General features: G+C 44.7%; 1 protein-coding gene across 1 annotated transcript in view; it reads right to left on the bottom strand.

Moving 5' to 3' along the window:
- Nucleotides 1-190: 190 nt before the first annotated feature.
- Nucleotides 191-22,749, bottom strand: part of ATP6V0A4 (ATPase, H+ transporting, lysosomal V0 subunit a4) — a 24,170-nt gene continuing 1,611 nt past the window's right edge. Inside the window, exons 3-20 of the mRNA XM_010144551.1 lie at nt 22,612-22,706; nt 21,528-21,653; nt 21,033-21,127; nt 19,856-19,982; nt 19,188-19,270; nt 15,393-15,486; nt 13,783-13,995; nt 13,216-13,366; nt 12,322-12,461; nt 11,857-12,014; nt 11,279-11,372; nt 9,337-9,455; nt 8,155-8,371; nt 6,527-6,634; nt 4,469-4,603; nt 3,440-3,557; nt 1,360-1,531; nt 191-284 (exon numbers count right to left, since the gene is read on the bottom strand). Of these exons, the coding sequence (XP_010142853.1) occupies nt 191-284; nt 1,360-1,531; nt 3,440-3,557; nt 4,469-4,603; nt 6,527-6,634; nt 8,155-8,371; nt 9,337-9,455; nt 11,279-11,372; nt 11,857-12,014; nt 12,322-12,461; nt 13,216-13,366; nt 13,783-13,995; nt 15,393-15,486; nt 19,188-19,270; nt 19,856-19,982; nt 21,033-21,127; nt 21,528-21,653; nt 22,612-22,706 (2,339 nt within the window). The remainder of the gene's footprint in view (nt 285-1,359; nt 1,532-3,439; nt 3,558-4,468; nt 4,604-6,526; nt 6,635-8,154; nt 8,372-9,336; nt 9,456-11,278; nt 11,373-11,856; nt 12,015-12,321; nt 12,462-13,215; nt 13,367-13,782; nt 13,996-15,392; nt 15,487-19,187; nt 19,271-19,855; nt 19,983-21,032; nt 21,128-21,527; nt 21,654-22,611; nt 22,707-22,749) is intronic.

Genomic DNA, 22,749 nt, shown 5'->3' with positions numbered 1-22,749 from the left:
GATACTGAGCCCTGCCAGCCCAGCCGATGTAGCAGTATATGGGAATGCAGCTAGGACATTCTCATCTACAGCTGCTCTTCTTTCATGGGCCACACCCCATTCTGTTTCATCCCATATACCCTACTCTGTGGGTGAGTGACCACAAGAAAATAGGTTCTGGTCTGAGGAGCGAAACGGCGATGCACTGGCTTTACTCTTCTGCAGTGCCGTCAATGATGTACTTGAAGGAGAAGGGGGAAAATTTGTAGCCAGCTCCCACATAGAACTTGTTCTGGAACTCCACCCTAGGAAAGAGCAGAGAGGGGAGTCAGTGCTGCTCATGGACAGGGGCTACGGCCAGCCGAGATGCCGAAACATGGCACCCACGGGCAGAGGGAGGCCATGAGAAATAGTGGCCTCTGAGCCAGAAATGGAGCCTCCTTCTGGAGCCAGCAGTGAGACAAGACAGCCCAGAGTGTGACTTGGCATGCATCAACTTGACTTTCCATCAGTCAGTCTGGAAACATTCCTTGTGAGGCCAGTCAGCAGGACCTTGCCTGCCTGCTAAACTGTTTCTAGCAGCGCCGCTTCTAACCACCTGCTGGTTGCACACTCTGTTGGGAGAAAGACATTTCCCCCTCCATGCACAATGACGAGCCACTGCACCATGGTTTGCCATGGCACAGTTTGTGGTTTGTAGTGGGACAGGATCTGGTGAAAAAGGCCATAGCTTGGGTGCTCAGGCAGGACACCAAATTATGGAGGTGTGAGGGGTGATTTGTTCCCTTGGTTTGGCTTGACACACTAGCCTGATGATGCGTACCCACTGCTGTCCTTGTCTGGACTGACGTCTAGTTAAGGTAGACACGAGCTAACCTGAAATTGGTTTGCCACAAAGCCAAAACAGCCTGGAGCTCAACCTGGGCTAATGACACAAGCGCTGACCCAGGTTTTCAGCAGGTTTACCCAGCCCCAGTCAAACTCTTGCTGCATAGGTAATGACCAGCTGTCTGGTTTGATGGTAGTGGGTATGGCTATGGTGCCTTCAGGCCTTATCACGCAGGTCAAGGTGGCCTCGGTGACTCTACACATTTACCAGGGCAGGACTGCAGATTGTCGTTTGCTACACATGCCCACAGCCACGACAGATTCGGGCGTACAGGTAGCTTGCTCCAGGGAGCAGCTCAGAGATGTAGCAGGGAGCTCTGACCTCTCTTTGGAGGAATGTTCCTTGCTTCATTTGCCAAGGGGGACTGATGTCCTAACACGTAAATACTAGCACAGCATGTCTTACACCGTTTGGTGAGGCCACCTGCTTCCACAGCCTGATCCCTCTCAAGGTCTGCTCCTGGAAAAGCTCCAAAGGACCACACCACTTACCAGTGCAGACGCAAGGCATGCAGAAAGGCTGAGAGCCCTTCCATGACAAGCAGGATGGCGACCGTCAGCACTGCAAATGCCGCGAAGATGATGAAGATGGCAATGAGGCCTGCCCAGCTGCTGGTGCTGAGCCCGTTGTGCATCACCATGGTCCAAAGCACCTCTGACAGTTCTGCAAAAGGAAATAAAGGGAAAGCAGTGCTGAGCGACAGCTGTAGACAAACAAAATGTGCAATCTGGCAGCTCACCTGTTTTTCCCAGTTAGGTGAGTTGGCCTAGGATAAAATGTGCAATAATCATGTCTGGCCACACTGCCCCTCTGTGATACTGGGGAAGGAAAGCGGGTGCAGGTTGTTTTCCATTGCTCCTCTTCCCTGTGTTAGAAGCTGATGGTGCTGTTTTGGCTCGGCTCTGCATCAAAGGTCCGCGCAAGCACACTCCCAAGACTGCTGTTACCCTGGCATGATACAGTTACCAGGTTATTTTGTACTTCTTTAACTTGGCAGATAGGAAGTATGCGGAACCTTCTAGGACTGCCTGCTGCTAAATCCCGGTGAACGTGATTGATTGACATAGTCAATACATGTGTAGATTAGGTTACAAGTTGTACTGATTGATGCTAGCTAAGATCCATAGGAGACATTTAATTTCCATTTGTTCTCCAAACCACATCTCTTAGGGTGTCATGGAGAAGCTGTGATGGAAGAAAAAAAAATAAAGACAAACGGTTGGTCCCAAGGCAGGACGTATTAATGTTTAGGTTGCTTGCATACTCTTAGGGATTTTTTTTTCCTGCACAGGTTTATACCAACATTCACAGCACTGGTATATCTGACATGTTGCGTTAGTTCAATAGCATATTCCTAACTTAATTACCCCAGTCACATAGGATAGATTCAGGACTGAGCAATTTTCCTCTCATGATACAGGCAAAGCAAGGACTTAGCCCAGCTCTTCTTCATCCAGATGCTCCAGCCACCAGTTCAGCCTTCCATTTTGCCAGTCATTGGTCCTTGAGCCAAATTTGGATTCAGTGATCTGTTACTTTAGGTGACAACAGGTGCAAGGGATCTCTTGCAAGTGCTGCCCCCAGGAAAAATACTCCTGTCAATGCCAGTTTGTAAGGACCAGGGATATGATGGTTTTCCAGGCAGAATACATAGGACTGCCCTCAGCTAAGATTTTGTTTTGGTTTATTTTATTTTGTTTAGATACCTGTCCTCCATGTAAAGCTAATGTGTATTAGCTTCCACTTCATCACTACTAAACTCATTTCTGTGCCAAGAGGTACAACTCACCCCTATCAAGACCCATGCCCCCCCCCACTTTTGTTTTCCATTTTTAGTGTGCCAAATTCTCTAGGGCAGGTACAACTCCTAGCCAGAGGCAGTACAGCAATATTAATAAAAAACATTTCAGAAAAATTAGAGTTGTTGAAAATCTGAAGTTCCAGCCTAAGGCAATTTCTAGTATTTAAACATTTGTTTTAATCATAAATCAAGACAAAAGACATTGAAATGCTGTACATTTGTCATGGAATATGTGGTTCCATTAAATGTTTGTGTAAAAAAAATCACAATGAAAATTACAAATTCCAGGAGTTCTTGAACCAAACCTTTTCTTTGTAGTTTGCTGAACCAAAGAAAAATAACTGTTTCAAGTAATTTTGACATTCATCTGTGTATCCTAAGTGCCTCTTGGGAAATGAAACTATGGTTCCCACACTGCCTTCATCTCTATGGACTGAACTACCCATCTGGACTGCACCTCCCACCGTGCCACAAGCCAGGAGGACTATTCCAGAGGGGTGGCTACAGAGCAACATGGGAAAGGGGCCCCAGACCGTAAACGCAGCGAGGAGCTGTCTGATACATAGCTGCAAGGGATCACCACTGAAAACTGAGATGGCCACCGCAAAATGCTTGGATTGATCTGACTGAAGCAAAACATTTGAAGACACAAACATCCACAAGGAGAACTTTGATTTCATGGAGAAACTGAGCAATAATCAAACACTGGCAGAAGCAGTGATTGGCATGGAGTTGCTGGTGAGGTATCTAACAGGTAGTCAATCACTCACGTGCATGGGCTAAGCTCAGCGCCCAGAGCCGCAAGTAGGATGCTGTGTTAGAGATGCAGCCAAGGCAGTATTCAATGGTATGGATAGCTTGGTGGACAAAAGTGTCTCCAAAATTGAACTGAAACAACATAAAAACCAATGCATTTTTTTAATTAGTTCTTAGTTCAGGGCTTCCTGCTTAACAGAGCAATACTCCCTCCAGGGCTCTTAGTGCTCCTCCCTTTTTCTTGCTATGTCATGAGCAACACAAAGATATTTCTCAAACAAAGAGACTGCTCTGGAAAGTGTCAATTTTTTATGATCTTCCCATACATTCTTCCCAAAGAAATAAAATTCCAGTGAAAAGTAAATGTTCATTACTACCAATCTTTTTAATTTCTTAGAGACAGACATTCTTATATAAAATAGGAGCTTTCAGACTATCTGCCTATTGGCATACACATTTTGGGAGACACCACTGAATGCAAAGCATATCTTCTAAGAACTTAAATATTCCCTGTGACTGGAAATAGCCGGCCACATCCATACCCAATATTGCCGGTAATCCCAACTGCTACAAACATTTTTTGTCACTTTAACTGTGTTGCTGTATACTTCAGAAGCCCTTGACAACGTCTGCCAAAGGAAGACTTTTCTCCATAGCTGACACTGCCAGCTGCCAACTTTTAAACACTCCTTTGCAATTCAAAGGAGTGAAAACTCACTGACTCTTGGGGAAAGCTTGGCCTTCTCAGGGTGCAATGTGGAAGTGAAACAATCACCTCTCAGGAAGCAAAAGCTTGAGGTTTGTAAAAGCTTGAGATCTGTAAGAATGCCTGCCCTCACCAGACAAAACTAAAGGAAAAATTTAGAGGAATTTATTCTATGAAAACTCAAAACTTTCTCTGCTTGGAAACACAAACTGTTGCAAGAGTGCATCTTGGTATCTTATTAAAAAGAAGGTTTGGCAACTCTGAAGAAGTCTTCAGCTTGACTTTGTCTATTTGCTATTGTGTCTCTCTGAATAGTTTTCTGCCCACATTTTCTTACCTCTTCATCATCGCCCTCATGTCCTCCATGGCCACCACTATGGTCTCCCTGGGAAGCTTTCTTGGAGTGATTGGTCTCTGGGACATCTACCTCATTTTCACCTCCAGGGTTTCCTGAGATGGCTTGAGACCGAATCTTTCAGAAACAAAATGTAATATGTCTTTTGTGTCATGCTACAGGTTGATAACAGAATGAAGCAGACCAAAGGCACAGAACTCCATCAATAACCTCATGATGAGCAACATATGAAGGACTACAGTTTGAACACGATGACAATTTCAACAATAATCAGTCATCATGGACCACAGTACTCCTGCCAAATGGCTAATAATACTTAAATATTTTCCATCTTAGAGCATTTTCCAGTGATTCCAGCTAATCTGGAGCTAGTTTCTAGTCTCACAATACACCCTGTATAACCAGCATGAGAAGACCCATCAGTTTTGTCAAACGAGAAAACTAAGGCACATTAAAGCTGATTATCTCAATTGGATGGACACAAATCAAAGAAATTAGCATCAAGTGAAAGGGAAACGGAGCCTGAAAGGATCAGGTGACTTGATGAAGGTCACAAAATTTCCGGGACACACAGAAATACAATTCAGAGCCCTTGATACCTCTTAAATTAATAAAAACCTCATGACAACCCATCTTTTCTTTAATCGTTCTCTACAGAGCTTTTCTAGAGGCCTGAACGACCTGATCTGAGCCTCACTCCAGAAATGACAGCACAGCATAAGAATAGCCTTACCCGATACGCCTGTAACAGTCCTATTATACAGCACAACCAAACACGGACCTCAGGTTCTATCCTGCCACTCCTTACAGCTTCCAGCCCATGGGCAAGGTCTCATGATAACATGCTGTTGCCTATTACAGCACTTAAATGCGGGGTCATAGTATTTGCAGGGAATAATTCCTATTTGTCCAGAACTCAAAACAAGGAAGTTTCAGCCCAAACCAGGAAGTTTAGCCCAAACCGGGACACAGCACTATTCATTGTCACACTCACTTTATCTTTGCTTTACCTGAATGTCAGCAGAGAGAACAGACTTTGTTGCAAACACATAAATCCAAGTAAATGTAAGATGTGATCAGACAGTTAACATATGAAAATTAGGAACATAAAAACAAGGGCATAATAGAAGGTGGGGAAAATCTGTCAGGTTACTAGCATAAAATCAGGAGATGGAGTCAGCCATGTCAAGCTTTCATGCAAATCCCTGAAGAATGACAAAATAAGAAATTACAGCGCAGAAGGCAGGGCTGCAAATGTCTCCCAGGGACCTGGCTTTCAGTTATAGGTCAGAAGTGACTGGGTTGAAAAAGGTCATGCAGCACAACCAGCGCCTCTTTCTTCATGGAAACATCTGTGCCCTATAAAAAGGACTCCAGGCTCTAACTCTGACTGTAAGGAGAAGTAAATCCTTACAGACAAGTCAAGTCCTGTTAGCATGATAAAGGAGAGAATTAATGAACAACTGGGAAACTGCAGCTGCCGCTGTTACGTGCTGAAGAACCGGGCAAACCTCAGAGCCCATGGGAAAGAGGTTCTGTTAATGAGAAGGCAGTCACTTAGGGAAGAAAGCACCACTGGAAAGCAGTCAACAGCTTTTAAATCAAGCCTCTCCTCCAAACAGTGTTGATCTCTCCAAGGCCAGGAGCATCACAGATGCCTTGTTCCTACAGAGCAGCCAACCAATGATTATTGGTGGTTCTGGACTAGCAGCTGAGGTCTTTGCTCTGTCTTGGATTTACCAGCACTTCAGTCTTTCTAAACCTTCTCTGGTTTTGGATACAACCCTTGGAAAAGCTCAGTGTCAGCCCAAATCCTCTCCCAACAAATAGGATATAGCCTGGTGAGCAAAGCTCCTGCTCTCTGTTTTGATGGCTCAGCCAAATGTCCATACACATGCTCTTGGATCACAGTTTGAAATTACTTAAACTCCTAAGATAGAGAAAAGTAGAATTAGATCTCTACAAACAGGTTTTGGGGTCTGTCTCCTCAGCTTTGCCTTTGCTGTACCGAACTCCCCTTGCCTAATCCACATCCCTTACCATGCGCTGCGCTTTCTGGTGGTTGGCTCGGAGGATGAAAGGTTTAATTAGGAGCATCCAGGGAATGGCAATCAGAGCAAATATAACCAAGAAACTCTGCACTTCTTTCTAAAAGACAAAAGAACAAGAAGTTTCTTTTACTTCCTTTAGTCAAATACATTTATGGTTAGAAACCCGATTCTATAAAATGGTAAATTTTTTTTTATACAACAGATATACTCCCTAAGTCTCCTCTGCTTATAAGCATATGAAAAGAAATATACACTGCTTAAGGCTTCAGAAAGGACCGCCAGCTAGAGATGGTTGGAAACTCAGAAATCAAAGGCTTTCTTGTTGGAAAAGGTTTTCTTGTCAAAAACCAATGCTACTGGCTTGAACCTGGCTCTCCAGTGTCCCAAGTGAATGTCCTAACTGCGTGGGGAGGCAGTCAGTCTGTCTTGCTTTGATCAATGTAGAAATGATGCAGTAAGTGCCAGGTCATTCAACTCTTCCCTGGAAAGCAGGGAATCCAGTATTTGCTCTGTGTTTGCAATTCCAGAAGGGAACTGAGTCCCCAGAGCTTAGGTTTGATAACACATTGCCCCCACAATGTGAGGTGTTCTTGTTGCAGTATGCCACCCTTATTGCTATCCTAACGAAACTGTTTGTATTTCAAGAAAAACAAAAAACCCAAAACAAAGAAAACCCCAAAGTTCAACTTCTGCGTTTTCTTAAACCTGGCTCAGATCTCTGGTCACCTTACAGTTGGTCTCATACAATCTTTGCACTGAGAAAAAAAATACTATCTCAGAAAGGCTTTAGGTTGTTACAAAGCGACAAGTTATCTAACAACTTTTTGAAGGCTGGGAAAACTGTGTTTTCTCAAATCCCTCTGCAACCTTAATGCAGCTCTTTGGAACTCACTGGGGCTGTCTACTAACTCTGACTCGGTAGCAGCCCTAAAACTGAGCTCACATTGAAGTACCAGCATGTGCAACTCTATAGACACAGATGCATACATGTGGCTGGAGGCAGCATTTGCTTGCAGATTCATTCTTCACAGAGGCTGCTAATGTAAAATCAAGCAAGAAAAAATACAATCCATGCTCTGAGCAAATAAATAGAGATGATGTTAAAAGAAGTTTTCTCTTAAGGGAGATGTTTTTGCTCTTTTTTTTTTTTTAAGTGAATTCCCCAAAGGATATATTTCTGACAAAAAGCTGTCAGAAGATCCTCTAGCTACTTCTATTTTTTTAGCTGAAAATATAAAACTTGAAAGTTTCCCAAATGGGAAATTATCTAGGAAAGGAGAGGCTTGCATTCTTTCTAGCATTGTGCCAAGTCTTCAGGACAGCACCTCTACAATAACCAGCTTTGCATCTCTAATAACCCTTCTTTTTTCCCCAAAAGCATCTTAAATTGCATCATCATTCTTGTAAGGATGACCCTAAGAATGAGGTTTCCTCTGCATCACTCATTGACAGCTTCTCTGTCATACCTGTCCACAAGACCAACATGAGTACCAGAACAAAATGACTGGCACCTGTGATTGAGCTTCTGAGCCCATTCCCCATCTTCATGGCCACTCTTCACAACCCACTGTGAATCCCAAAACCAGCTACAGTAGATTTGAGCTGCTTGATCCATACCTGATGCAGGTATAATGGAGCATTTGAAGTGTCACTGTAATTGAACAGAAACATATTGATGAAGTGGATGAGGATGCTTGGTGCACTCTGGGATGAGTGGACATCAAAATGACACCATTTGAAAATAATCATGAAGACCAGGTAGCCAAAAAGAGAGACAATAAAGATCATCTCTGGAATGAACTGAAGGATAATGTTTATGTATTTCTTGAAGTAGCTGGAAAGAATCAGGAAAGATAACTACAATTAATACACTAGGTATTAATACAAAGTTGCATCCAAGAATGGCAGTACTGCACACTGCTTAGTCTTTGAAAAGACAATAAGAAACATACAACCATCACTAGCCAAGAAAGAAGCCTGTAATTGCAGTCTTTGTCAATGAAAGCCATTATTTAAACACAAAAGCTTTGTCGTATTGATTCTCTTCAGGATTTTGTATTTGACCCACCAATATCTCAGTACCTTAAAACTGAAATAAAAACTGATTTTCAAAAAAATGGCTAATTTACAAAGTATAAGCTTTATATGCTGATGAAGGTCAGAACCAAGTGTTGAATCAACTCTGTAGGGGCAGTCCTTCTCCCTATCATCTGCAAACACTTTCTGTCCTTGAAGGTCATTATCCACCTTACGGCTTTGGAGAGTCTCTCAAGACCGTTGTGTCAGCCCCTCCGCTCTATCACCATTTCTTATTTTTTGTTGCAAAATCTAGAGGCAGAGATATCGACCTGCACGCCCACAGATCCTGACCAAAGGTCCATTAGGTCAGGTGAAACACACACACACACACGTTGGGCAAGATCTCAGTGTGCTTTGGATTAGGTCAAAAGAGTTTGCCTTTCAAGACAGAGATTATTGATAGTGGGAGGCGCTATATATTTTTAATTTGCTGCACTTCAATATTTCTGTAAAACAAGAATATAAGAAAGAAATAAAAAAAGAGAGTTTATCCAAGAGACTATCTGCAATGTGATGGCTGTCCTTCTGGCCTTTGGACTCAGTGCTCAGTACCAAAACTGGTGTGAGTTACTCAGAGACCGGGGAATTTCTACTCACACTGGGGAAAGGACAAAATTCAAGTCATTGGTCTGAAATACGAGGCTTTCTCTAAAAGAAGGACACTAGTTTAGCAATGAGTACTTGTGTGCTGCAGCAACAGGCTTGGTGAAACAAACTTACATGTGGTTGAAGAGACTGAGTACCACCCCAAAAATCATGTGCACAATTCCTATGACGACTGACATCTTCATTTTGTAGGAGTTCAGGAAAGTCAGCTTGTTTGATGCAACATTCCAGATCTTTGGAGAAAGGAGCAGAGAGAGACAGAAGAATAAGATTTTCAGGTGTTTGATCAATAACAGGTTTGTGTAAGCTGTTGCTTTGATACCACCAGTTTACTCTAATATACTCCTACCAGTAAGGAAATTCTAAGCAAAGGAAATCTAGATGTTCCTTAAAATACTTTTCACTCTGCCAAGCTTCTCATCTAAAAGACATAAAGTATTAGCCTTCTTTAAATGAAAAAATAATAGGGATTTAAAGTGATGTAGTGCCTTTGCTTCAGTCTTCCAGAAACCAATGCAAAGGCTGGTAGCAGAAGCTAGATTTTTTTCAGTCATTCCTTGCCCTTAGGCTGAGTCATCTCCTGTAGCAGCGGTGGAAAGGCAGGAGAAAATCCCTCCTGCTGCTATGGAAACTTGTTCCACCTTCACCAGAGAAGTACCAAGGGCACAGCATGTTCAAACTTTCTGTTCAAATGAAAAAAAAGCTCATTCCAACTCTTTGGCCATGGAGACTAGATTGTCGCCTGCCTCTCGATGGTAACTTTTCAGTTGTGTTAAGACAGTAACCATATGTCTCTTCACAGTCCTGTCTTGTTTTTTTTTTTTTATTTTTTGTTTTTTAAATGCTACAGAGCTTTGGGGTTGCTTCTTCTTCCTTTTAAAAATTCCTAGACCCCAAAGTCTTCTGACATCGGAGATGGTAAGTAGATACCTCTTTTCAGATACTACATACAGTGCCTGAACAGAAAGGAGGAAGACAGGATTGTTTGGAAGGCAAAACATTAGCTTATGTGCCTTTGTCTGACATGCGTTGTCTCTTCTATGGCTATGGAAGAGACTGCCTAGTTTCTCAGCTCAGGGTGACTCATTGTTTTCCAAGATATACTCAGCCATCCTGCCAAGACTTGCAAAATGCAAAGAGCCATCCGTTCTTCTGGGCAGATGACACAGATAATTTCCACAGAGGGGGCCATGGGGGGCTGATGCTTTCCAGCTCACTCCTTCCCTGCCAGCACTCGTTCAGCCATTCCTCCCTCCCAGCCAGGGATCCCAGCCTCCCAAGCAGGCAGCAGGCAGGGGGAAAGAGGGGATAGCATGGGTTAACCTAAATTAGGGATGTGTCAGGGCAATGTACAGAAAATTGATCTTCCTGACATGACTTCTTAAACATAACTGCTTATATCCTAAGCAGAGCTTTAGACCTGGGTTTGTGAAAAGCTTACTACAAGATCAATCTCTCTGAAAACCAGGGGAAGACAGTTTTTCTTCTTGTGACCAACAGAAATGAGAGTGCATCCAGCAGATCGGAGGCTAATTGGCTAATGTGAAGATTGAAACAGGACAGCTTGATGTTAACAACTGCATTTCAATACGTGACAAAGAGAATGGCAAGAAAAGGGAAATAGGACACAGAGAAGAAAATATGGATCCTTTAACTAATCCTGGCATTTGCTTCATGCTTCAGGTGATAAATACACTGCATAGAAATTAGGACTTCGCTCTCAAACTTGTAAGGGAGCTCTGGAATGGGTTAAGCACTCAAGTAAGGAAACTGAGTCCAGCGTCCTGGTGACGACAGAGTGGAGACTGCAGTGTAAGACCACTCTCCAGTGAAAACAAAGCTCCTTCCTGCTTACCATTTCACTGCTGCCTGTGCAAAACTGTCAGCAGTACATATCCTTGACTGCTAAAGAAAAACATCACAATGACTATGTAAGGAACAGGCAAAGAGCAGTAAGTGAAGAGCATGGCTTCAGGAGAGAGAGCAGGGAGCTACTGATGGACCTGTAGGTGGAAACAGAATTGAAACACAAATTATCTTAGAGCAATTTAATTACCGGATCTATTCCAAATGGATATGGATTTCCAGAGAAGACTCCTGGGATGGCTGGATCTAACTGCAACACCGTGTTCTCCAGAAGCACATCCTTACTACAAAAGAAAAGTGAAATGCCCTTTGCAGCTTAACCTCACCATATTAGTCTAAGGCACGTTTATGTGAGATGTGCTAAGGATTACCACGATACCTGCCACTGACTGCAGCCTTTCTGTGAACTGTTTTCTTGGCCTTGGGTGCACACGTGTGTGTGTGTGTGTGTGTGTGTGTGTGTAAATGGGTGCTACACAATGACAGTCTACACCACACTGATAATTCTCTACGCACCAGACCCAGACACTTGCAGATTTTTATGCACATCAGTGCCCGAACAAACAGGCATGTTCCCTGGGACTATACATTTCCGTTTCAATAGTGAAGTTCATCCGTGTGTGTCACAAAACCTCTGATTCATTCATGACTGCATCCGCAGCGGGGAGTTCTTCCCTTTCCCACACAGGCAGACATCGGGTCTTTCTTTCAAAGCCTACGTGCTCCATTTGGTGTGTTTTCACTTGTTGCCCACATTTAGCCACTTACTTCCAAGTGTTATTTCTAAACATGGGAATGATATGCCAGGAAGAGCCAAAGATGTTGAACGATTTGGAGAAGCAGTCATTGTAGATGAAGCCAGTGTACATGGAGAATATGCCCATGAGCAGGATCAGGTAGCGCCCGCTGAAAAAGGTGTTCCAGATCTGCAGGGGGAGAAGGCAGTGCCAGTGACCAAAGTACCTGCAGTCCCATCAAACGGTGGGCCTCAGACAACAGGAGACATGATTGCACTAATCTATGTATATACAATTTTTCACAGGAAATGCTGGGTTCCCTTGGGCCCGTTCATGTCTCTGTGTAGCAGGCAGAATTTCTTGCCTAATCTCTGCATCATGAGCGTCTTCAAAGGATCTCCACTCAGTCTTTGGGAGTCTGGATACCCCCTTTTTCAAATGGGGATGATGAGCCTTTTCCTATGCTGATAGGATGCACCAGCTCCCTGGTACTCACCTCGTTAGTGCTTTTCTGGGCGAGAAGGCTCTTCTCATTAATGACCATCCAAAGTGCAAAGCCCAGCATGACAGCACCATGGCCACAATCCCCAAACATCACCGCAAACAAGAAGGGGAAGGTAATGATAGTGTACGGAGCTGCAGGAATGAAAACACAAGAAGCTCAGCTCCTCCTAAACAAAAGAGAAGCAGAACAGAGAAGCAGACCATTCCTCAGGGATCCTGCTTTTAAAGGCCTCCACAATCCCTTCCCTACTCATCAAGCAGTCAGATCTAGTACAGAACTAGCTTTGCCTTCAGGAAGATTGTCCAATCGCATGATCTGCATCTTCCTTGCAATTTTAACCTTCAATTCTTGTCTCATCAAATAAACACCACGCGTAGACAATTGCATTTTGGTTTGCAGCAGAATAATCCATTTGAAGTTTATTGTCATGTTTCTCAGTCTCCTCAGCCTCAACAATCAGAGTTCATCCCATCCTTTCCCATGAGCCTTCATTTCTAGGTTTCTGCTCATTCTCAGTGGTCTCAGATTCTCTACGATTGTTCCATGCTTTTCTCAGGACCTTTTGGCCTTTTATTTTTTTGTCTCAGTGTGATGAGCTCAACTTATATTTGCCCTGTGAGCTTAGGCCTTCTCATCATTTGTTCTCCATCCTGAATTTGTGCAGTTCATTATTCCTGCCACAATCAATCACTGAAGACCAATGGCCAGATTCTTTGCCTGAAAAAAATCCATGCCTATGCATCTAACAGTATCAGTTTTTACCGGCAGAAAATACGGTTCAGATTTCTCTGTTGGCAACGAGTGCATGTTTTAGGATACTGACAGAGCTCAAAGGCCTTGCTTTGGCTCTGGCAAGGCAGGTGCAGGTAGCTGAGTGTTTCTCACCTGGGTTCATCTCCCTGTAGTTGCCCACACCATACGCATCCACAATGTTCTGAAATCCAGCTGTGAACTTGTTTGTCCTGTTGAAGGTGGGTGGTGCCATCTTGGTGTGTATGGCAGTAAGGATAGGGGCAATAGTAGAGCCACTGCGCTCCTGAAAACCCAGTAACAAGGACATACACAGTGAGGGTGGCTAGCAGAGAGGAATTGGTCCTACAGCACCACGGTCTGTGTCCAAACATGCACAGGTAGGAACACGAAAGCCGGGCTCAAGAGTGTAATATTTCAATCCTTTTTCTAATACCCAGATTTTTCCATTTTCTCTGCTATTGATTTGTTCAGGGAGAGCTGCCAGCACTGCTGGCTCATGGGTCGATCACAAACCTGCTAAGATTTAATGCTGGCCTTAAACTCCCCAAGGCCACCGATCACGCAACAGCCTCGGCTTCATTTAAAACAGAAAACGGAGCATAGCATTATCGTAATAGACAGAAGTCTGAACATATGCTCAACATATAAACAAATCAATCTGGGTGAGAGCTTCAGGGACCCTAAATGTTCATCTCTTACCATTCCGTGATGGAGAGCTCTTTTTATCCGGCCAGCATCAGCCACTGGGAACCAGATCTCCGCAATGACGCACTGTTGGGTGACATCAATGTTACAGCAGTTCAGGATGTGGTAAATGGCCTTGATTTTCTTCACCTTGATACCCCAGGACCACAAGTTGGCTGCTGCCTCATGCAGCAGTCGCTGGCGGTGGGACTCGGTTTGGGTTATCACCTGTAAGCACAGCACAGGCAACACTTAAGATAGGAAGGAATAGCTGGTGTCATCGACCCGTCAGTTATTTGGGGAAGGCAGGAGGAAGAAGCTTGTGGAAAGGAAATGATTCGTATGACTCTGTGGGGTATCCTGGAGGGCAGGGCTTGCAGGTCTGGACACAGGAGGACTTGACACCAGGGGCGCAGTTCTGTTCACTAAGACCTCTCCTTGCATGGCCCCAAACCTTTGTAAATGTAGAGGAGACTATTGGGAGTTACTGAGCTGTGGGACTGGCTCCTCACCTAGCTGCTTACAGAGAGGTCACATCTCACCATACAGTTGCACCCTGTCATCTCCTGTAGGCAGCTCTGTGCTACAAACTTGAGGTACATCACATCCATGAGTATGCCTGCACTGCTAGAGCTACAGCCCATGGTCTTGGTAGGACCTCCGTGCATCACGGGGCCAGTGTTGCTGCATAAATAAGTGATGGAGATAACATGTTAGGGGGATAACCTGTGTGGTCTATCAGCACTGCAGAAGCCTAGCTGCCCATGATGCTCAGGATTGAAAATAAGTTTGGAAGCAGACTTGTGTGCAGGCAGCATCACAGACATCCACAGAGGGGGTGACAGCAGAATATATCTGCCAGGTGGCGCACCTCGGGCAAACAGGGTGTCCATTCCCTTCTGCCTTGGGACTCACTGACTGTCATGTGTGATAATGTCACAGGCAGAAGTCCCTCCAAAAGGTGTGAAGTCCTGATACAGTATGTGGATATACAAGCTACTGAGCACCCATAACATCTGAACTTGTAATTTTGAACCCTGTGTTAAATGTCGGAGTAAAGAGTTTGGAGACCTGTACTTCTGTAACAGCAGTCTTGGCTTTCCATTGCCAGTGTGACAAGCACCCTGGGATTTCCTCAGTAAAGAAAACCTAATGTAAATATAAAAGAAATCTTTATAGTCCCCTCTAAGCCTACTATAGTTGTACTACAGTTGTGACTGAACAACTTTGCGAGCTCTTGTGGGAAACAATGTTGTAGGAGCTAAATGAAACCGTTTTGGACAACGTGTAATGTGATTACAATACCTGTAGTCTGCTGATGGCCTTAGATCCCACACTGTAGACCCATATCACAAGGTCTGAATCTCTGACCTCTGCATGACAAATAGCAGCAAGAAGTTTTTGAGCACCTCACATGGGAGGCTGTCCCCCAGCAGCTCCTGGGAGGTGTGAATGGGCAGAGCACAAGCGCTGGCTTCTGCTGCCAGCAGAGGAATGGCTTCTGGGATGGTGGCTTCATCCCCAGCCCTTGGATCTGGCCAGGGCCACAGGGTTTCAGAGAGGATGAATGTCGGGGCAGATGCCACCTGCAGGGTTCAGACCCCAGAAAAATCGCTGCCACTTACTGTGTTTAAATCCTCGATCCTTGTGTTGACTTCATCAAGCATTTCTCGTCGCTCGGTGGCAGACTCTGGGCAGGGATAGACTGTGGCACGAAACCTAGCCTCAGCAAGAGAGAAGAGAGAAACACCATTTGTATGAACAACGTTTTCTTCCTCTGTCTCTTCTCAGCTCAAAGGTGGGGAAACCAGACTTTATTCGTTGCCTGGTAGCATGCTTTTCTCACATGCTACAAAGTTGTGCTTGGTCTCCCAGAAAGGTGCTAAAAGGTACATTTATCTCTTCATAAAAAGGATCCCTTCACCTCTTCTAGCTGAAAAAACGCTCCGTGTCTCAGGTGCTACAAGGTACATGATATTATGCACTGGTCAGCACTTCTGCCCACGAGCTGCTTGAACTGCAAAGAGCCACTGAACACCCGCCCCGGCAAAGGCAGCCCCATAACACGGTAACCAATAGATGTCCCTCTTGCACTGAGGCTGGAAAAATACCAGGTCCCTGTCTCCTCACTACCCTCTCTCAGTCACTGGGGGAAGGCATCAGCTGAGATAGTGCTGCACAGCAAGTGAACACCCTTCGTGTGCACAGGCTGTGTAAGGAAATCTCTCTGCAAAGAGAAATAACAACAACGACGACGACAACGACGACAAAAAACAATGGCTCTGTTTCCAGGATAAAACAAAAGGAGGGTGACCATACAGCCAGCTCTTGTCTTCTGGTTCATCCCCTTGTCTAGATAGCTTGGGAGAAAGGGAAGGATGGGTGAAGCTTTTTAAACACCTGAGGGCGGTGTCTGTTATGTCAGCTTAGGTGTGGACATACCAGTATAAATGCTTTTATAAGCTTACTCCCAAGGCTGTATTTCGCAGATTCAGCTGGTTTGGTTAATCTGGCATAGTAAAGACTAACGTGGGCTTCTAATATGTGAATGAAGGTCTTATCTCGATGCAGGTGCTGTATACTGCTGCACCCATAGTACGCAACGTGACCTTCTCTAGTAGAGCTGCAAGTCATACCTGTGCAAATGTGCTTACACTAGGGCACCTCACTGCAGTGTCTTAAAGCCACTGTACGAACCCAGTACAGCCAATTAGAAATAAATAAGTCGCATATCTCTCTGAAAAGTGTACAGTACACGTCCTGCCTGCCAAACAAGTCCCTGAGTGTACTTCATGCTCAAAGAGGAGGCACAAGGAGTTCCCGCTGGGACCTCACAGATCACAAGGTGTGCTGCTGCCAGGCTCTGTGCCTACAGGTTTAACTGAGCTGAGGTGGTGCGGTAACTAATATAGCAGAGATCCCTCCAGTTTTTCCTACTGGGTTTGCTCAGCTCTGACACTTCGAGGGCGTTATAAATGTTGTCCTTCAATATTGCCCCAACAGCTCTACAGGAAGAGATCACTCCTCTTTAAGGAGGCAACACACTTCCTCCAGCCTGCAGCGGAGTTACACTCAGTTAGGGCTGCTGAAGGGCTGCCTCTCTGCACGTGAGATGAATTAAAAGAAGATGTAACAGGGTCATAGGGGTCTATCCTTGTTTAAGATACAAAAGTCTGCATGCTCTGTGTACAGATAAGCAACATGTTCTGGCTTTGTCTGAGCACAGACTATATCACCACCTGCTCTCCGAGATCAGTTCCAGCACGCAGACAAGTGAGGACAGTTGTAAATTGAACAAAACATGCAGCAGTTTCCTAGAGATCAGCCCAGAGCTGTATGTAATGACAGCACATGCTCTTCAGCTAAACTTCCCTTTCCAGAATTCAGCCTCTCCTCTTTCAGCACCTGGTATTCGTTTCCAAAGGTTATTCACCCTACCTAATTATTTCCGTCTTCTTATTCTTCGCAGTTCTTAGTTCATCTTTAATAAGGATTTTTAATCAAACTTGAAAGCTTATTCCTCCATGCTGTACAGCTCCCCCATTTCCAATAACGTTATTGCGGCAGTGTTGCTTTGATCTTTTAACAGCCATTTTGCATACTGAGTATCGGCTTTGCCCTAATGGCACAGACATCTCTGAAAGCTCCAGGAGAATTCAGCAGGGAATCCTTACATTGATAAACCCAGTTAGGTATTCACATTAGCACTGAGGCAGCCGCAAGAAAAGGAGGAAAAGAAAAATTCTTACATTTTCCTCCTCCTTCTTCCCTCTATACCTTCCACTAATAAATTTGTGCATGGACTTAATGCTCATGAAATTGGCAGACTAATGGTACCAATTAGAGTCAAGCAGGGACTACAAGCGTAACCTGAGGCACACTGCTCTGCAAACAAATCTTAGCCTGCCTTGCAGGAGACTGGCTTATACCAGTCCCATGATTTTTGCAGGATATTTACTTGTCATGAATGATGACTTAGTGCTAAGCAGAAACATCCTGCTGGGGCTGGAATGATACTGGCATCTACTTTAGTTAACCCCATCTTAAAGATGGACCAGATCAAAATGTCTTGGCCTGTGTACTGGGGATGGCTCATGGGCCACAAAAAAGGAGCACAAAAGGAGAGTCATAGGATTAATACATTTTAAAAATTGTCATGCAGCAAAACATCCGTATATAGGTGCCTATTAGCAAGTGAAAAATTTGGAAGAGAGGAAGAAAAGACACAAAGGATGGTTTCAAGTGTAGCCTGATCAGCTGGCAATAAGCAAAAAACAGCGCACTAGCACTGCAAAGGAAATGCTTTGAATTTGTCTTAGGTAGGTGTATTTTTCATCTGTTACAAGAGGCTGAGGGAAACCAGTTCGAGCTCCTTTCTATGACCCTACCACCACATCCATGCCACTAGCTCATAACAGCTTGGCATGTCGTGGCCCATCCTGCAGGCATCTGCTCATACTTCCAGGCTGCCTGGTCCCATGCTCCCAGCTGCACTCCACTGCAAAAGGTCAGGCCTCCGTTTTGCGCAATTCTGGGTTCAATCAATAATGAAAATGCTGACAGGAATTACATTGCCTGTTCTTTTGCTCCCACCCCAGAAAAAAAGTATTGGGCTTTTGACTGCAGGGAATTTAAAATGCTGCAGAGGAAAGAAAAAAATCCTCCAAAATGCAGGCATCCCAGCCCACAAGACCTTCCCTGAGTGAACGTGTCAGGTAAGAGCAATTGCTCACCCCCTCCCTGCAACTTTCTGCAGCCTGTAGATGCTTGGCTGGCCCCACTTGGCCAAACAGCTATACCTGAAATGGATTCGGTGACAGCAGACAGATCCCCTCATCAAATCTGATTTACACTGCAACAAAGCCCATCGGTCATCAGAGTTATGAAAGAGTAACACAATATTCAACCTGAATAATCTTTCCAAGATGCTTAACAGGGTGGAAACAAGTCAGGTTGTATGAAGCTTTCATTTGTCTCCCAGGCTCTGTCTCTGATTACACAGATATTGCTCAAAGGCCTTGAGAAAGGGTTGAATAAACTACAGCATCATCATCTTATGATGAAATGCAGAAAGGCTTGAGAGCAATTCGGGGATCACTATGTTCCCAGTGTCTAACTTAGAGTCGCTGATTTTGGGGGGAAGGATGCTGAGTATTTCTTAAAAAAGGGTCCCCTTTAAGATGTCCCAGTTAAAACCCTAGCAACTGAAGCTCCTAAGATCTTTAAGTCACTTTGGAAAATTTAGGACCTCAATTTCCCAGTGCCAAGGTGACAGATATCTTTAACGATTAGGAGCAGCAGAGCTGATGAGCGGAAGAGAGCTCGGTGACAGAGCTGACAGTCATAGAGCTGGAGATTAGATCTCCAGCTCCAAATTCAGCCAGCCTGGGCTGACAGGTAAACACCTCGGCCTGCCTTACCCATCACATATCTTCTTGATTTTTTGTTTGAGCTGCTCTCCTTGATAGAAGATAATGAACACATTCTTCTTCACCTCTTCTCTCTGCAACAGAATTCAAGCAGAATGTAACGCATCCAGAGCAAACAGTGTGGTGCAGAAATGGTGGTGAGGTTTTTTTGGCAGCCTTCTCCACTGGGTTGTTCTTTCCCCCCAGCACCAGTTTTCCAGCAGCAATGTTTTCCCTAGATGCTGTTTCAGGGACCAGGCACAGGCAACAGCTCTGGGTTATGGGGAAAGGAGCAATGCAGAATAGCGGAATTGGGGACCAGAGGTCCACTGTGGCACTGGGCTCTCCCCAGAGGCAGGAAGGGAAATCTACCCTCCACAGCCAGTTACAAATGAGGATAGCCACAGCCCACCTCCCTGGTGCTCCCCATAACAAAACCACCCTCCTAGGGCTCACAGGCATCTTAGGAGGAAAAGAAGCAGCAATAAGAAGCCACCTTGATCATGGAAAAAGGAAAAAGCAATGTCAGGGAAACTGTTCCCCTCCTCAAACTTTCCTGCCTTTCTACAGGCTGCCTTCAGACACTCAGCTCTGGTGAGGCAGCTGGTTCTGCAGCATGGCTGGGGTCCAGTTCGGTTTCACAGCACAGCAGCGTGAAGCAAAAACAGGTTGGTACATACTGTCACGGGGTCCTCCAGGGGGGTGTCCATTTCAGTGAACCTCAGGTAGATGTTTCCCCTGCAGACTCGCCACAGTAAACGCTCGAAGGGTATCATCCTCTCCCTCTTTATTACCCCTGCTGTGAATCTGAGCAGAGTTAAACAATAAATAAATTACAAGCCCATTCTAAGTCTTTTAGACCTGTAACGCGCATGATTTTGCAACTTTTTGTTTTCCAATCCATGATATCAGGGCTCTGCTGCTGCTGTAGTCACTTCTAAGAGAGACCTCCTTGCCCAAGCTGGCTCTTATCTCAATCTACTGACTATCCTGTTGTTCTTTCTTCAAAACATTTGAAGTCCTTCACAGATCACAGAGAAAGGAGAAGAAACAATTCTGGTTAGAAATGGAGGAACAGAGAGATGCTTAAAGACATACAAACAGAGAGTACCTGAACAACAGAGGTAGGAGGTAGCAATTTTTAAGTGGTGGTTTATCTTTACTCCCTCCTGTTTTCCTTTTCCAAGAAAGCACCAGGCTGCACCTTTGACGTGCAACATGACATGCTGGTACATATCCACCAAGGCAAGCCCTCTGCAGGCATATACTTCACGCATAAAGGAGTTGAACAGGACTTCAGAAACACACGCGTGAGCAGCTAAGAACACCAGCCTGGAAGAACATCAGTAAGTTCTACCACACCTAGCTGATGAAGGCAGAAGGAAGAGCCAATTGAGTCTATGCTGCCCACCAAATTACCATCAGCAATACACACGGTGGTGTTCTTGCCCTCCTAATTCTCATCCTCAATGCCACTTCTTATTGCAGACAAAGCCCAGTGCAAGCAAACCCATGAGGTTTTGCTGTGGTTAGGCATCCATTTGTGAGGACCAGGCTGGTAGCTAGATGCCTGAGTCCAGAAGCCACAGGTGAGATGCTGTAAGATAACAAATTTCAGTCTATATCTACAAAGGGGTGGCCTAGAAGTAAAGGCCATTTGACCCGCTGACACGTAACCTGACCATAGTTTTGATGATAACCTCAGAGAACAGTTACTCTTTTGTCTGCATGACAGAGCTTCGCTGAAGAGGCTGATGAGCAACCTCTGCTGAGAAGCTGAAGGAAGTGTACCAGTGTCACAGCAATGCAGTGCAGGTGGGAAGTCTGGCCAAGCTGGGAGCCATCACCAATACACACCCCAGCTTGGCAGCTGCAGCAGCAGGGGTGCTTCTCAGCTCCAGCAGTCCAGATGTGTCTTCATTGAAGAAATCATCTGGCAGATTAGTTTCTGCCTGGAAAACATCAGTTTAAAAAAAAACTATTCAGCATCACCAGTATGAAAACTATTTTCACATTTTTCTCCTGACATTTCTGTCCCCAAAGGTAACTTTCCACAGAGATTTAGACCAAAGAAAAGAAAGAAAAAAAGGTATACTATATCTTAGCAACTGAAATGCATAAATGGCATTTTCAAAGAGATCTGGGAACCAAGCTCTTGAGCCCCGTAGACTCACAGAGTGATGCAGGCTCCAAATTGACTGAGGTGCTTTTGCAAACCAAATCTTACTGACTCTTGGTAAAAAAGTCTAGGTTTTGATTAAAAATCAGTAACAGCAACACACACCAGATGAAAATGTCAGTATTTTTAGGAACCTTCCACATCTTTTTTGGAAGAGCAAAGAGGCATCTCACCTCAAAGAAGTCCTGGGTTTTCTTCAGCAGATGTTTGAGCTCTGTCAGCTCAAGGAAGTTTTGCTTCAGCGTTTGCTGGTTCTGGTTGGCTTCCAGCAGCTCAGCTTCAAGTTTCTCCAGCACTGCCTGTTTAGGGTCCAAGCACATCCAGAATAACTCTGAAGCAGACCAATGGCCCTTTACCAAGCTGATACCAAATCTCAAAAAATAGACGGTTGTTCTTTCATTCAAGGGAGAAGGCAGAAATATTCAATGAAGACGTCAATAAACCTTGAGTTTGTAGGAAGATATTAATCAATGCCAAAGCCTCATTTTCCCATTGCCACATTCCCTGTTGGGTGCTTTGTCCTTTTTTGGTATCAGGGTTCTGGTTCACTCAACCAAAGCACAGGCAGGTAAGTGGGTGTATAGTGTAGGTATCTCAGCCTGTCTTGGCACCTCTGGTTTCCTGCAGGACACCTCAGATGCCAGGTGGACTGGCTGTCAGTCTACTGACTACAAAAACAGCCTACAACACAACCATTAGCTTAGGCTCATTACTATAGACCAAAAATTAGGTGAGGATGTGGGTCCAGGAACACACTAGGCAACCACCTGTGATGCTGAAGCCCTTGGAAAGCAGGTTTTTTCTTCCTAGCCACTCACACACGCAGCATTTAACTTAGTAAACTTGGCTTCCACCTGGGCTAGAATAAAGCATCTCTTGCACATCCAAAAGCAAGGCACAAATATTTATTTCAGGCCTCAATATTACTGTATCACAACCATGTTCCCAGCTCTCCTGGTTCATCACCGAAAACCTTATTTTCTCCTGCAGGATGATGGGGGCGTTCTGCAGTAGTGATACTAATATGTGGAACCAGTGGGTTGTTTCACAGGGGATGGTAAAAAATTTGGGTCCTTTAGGAACACGCAGTAAGACCAGCCTTAGCTGCTGAGACAGCGACTAGGGGAGCACCTCCATAGGCAGGGAAAGCTGCACCGGCCTCAGCTTCCAGCTCCTTCCTGTATTGAGCATATTACACAGACATCCCAGTACACATCCCCTTCTCTCTCTCTGCTTGGCCCGCTCAAAACTGTGTACCTCCATATCAATCATTTCCCGAGGCAAGGGGGTCTCTGGGTACTTTTCTAGTTTGACTGTTTCAACATTGTCTTCCATCTCATTTTCCAGAAAACCTGCAAAGAAAGGACAAAGAAGTCTTGATACAGAGTCATTCCT

Source organism: Buceros rhinoceros, unplaced genomic scaffold (genome assembly GCF_000710305.1).
Source record: "Buceros rhinoceros silvestris isolate BGI_N320 unplaced genomic scaffold, ASM71030v1 scaffold6321, whole genome shotgun sequence".
Taxonomy (NCBI): domain Eukaryota; kingdom Metazoa; phylum Chordata; class Aves; order Bucerotiformes; family Bucerotidae; genus Buceros; species Buceros rhinoceros.
Note: the sequence above shows the minus strand (reverse complement) of the source record. Positions and strands in the feature narration are given on the sequence as shown.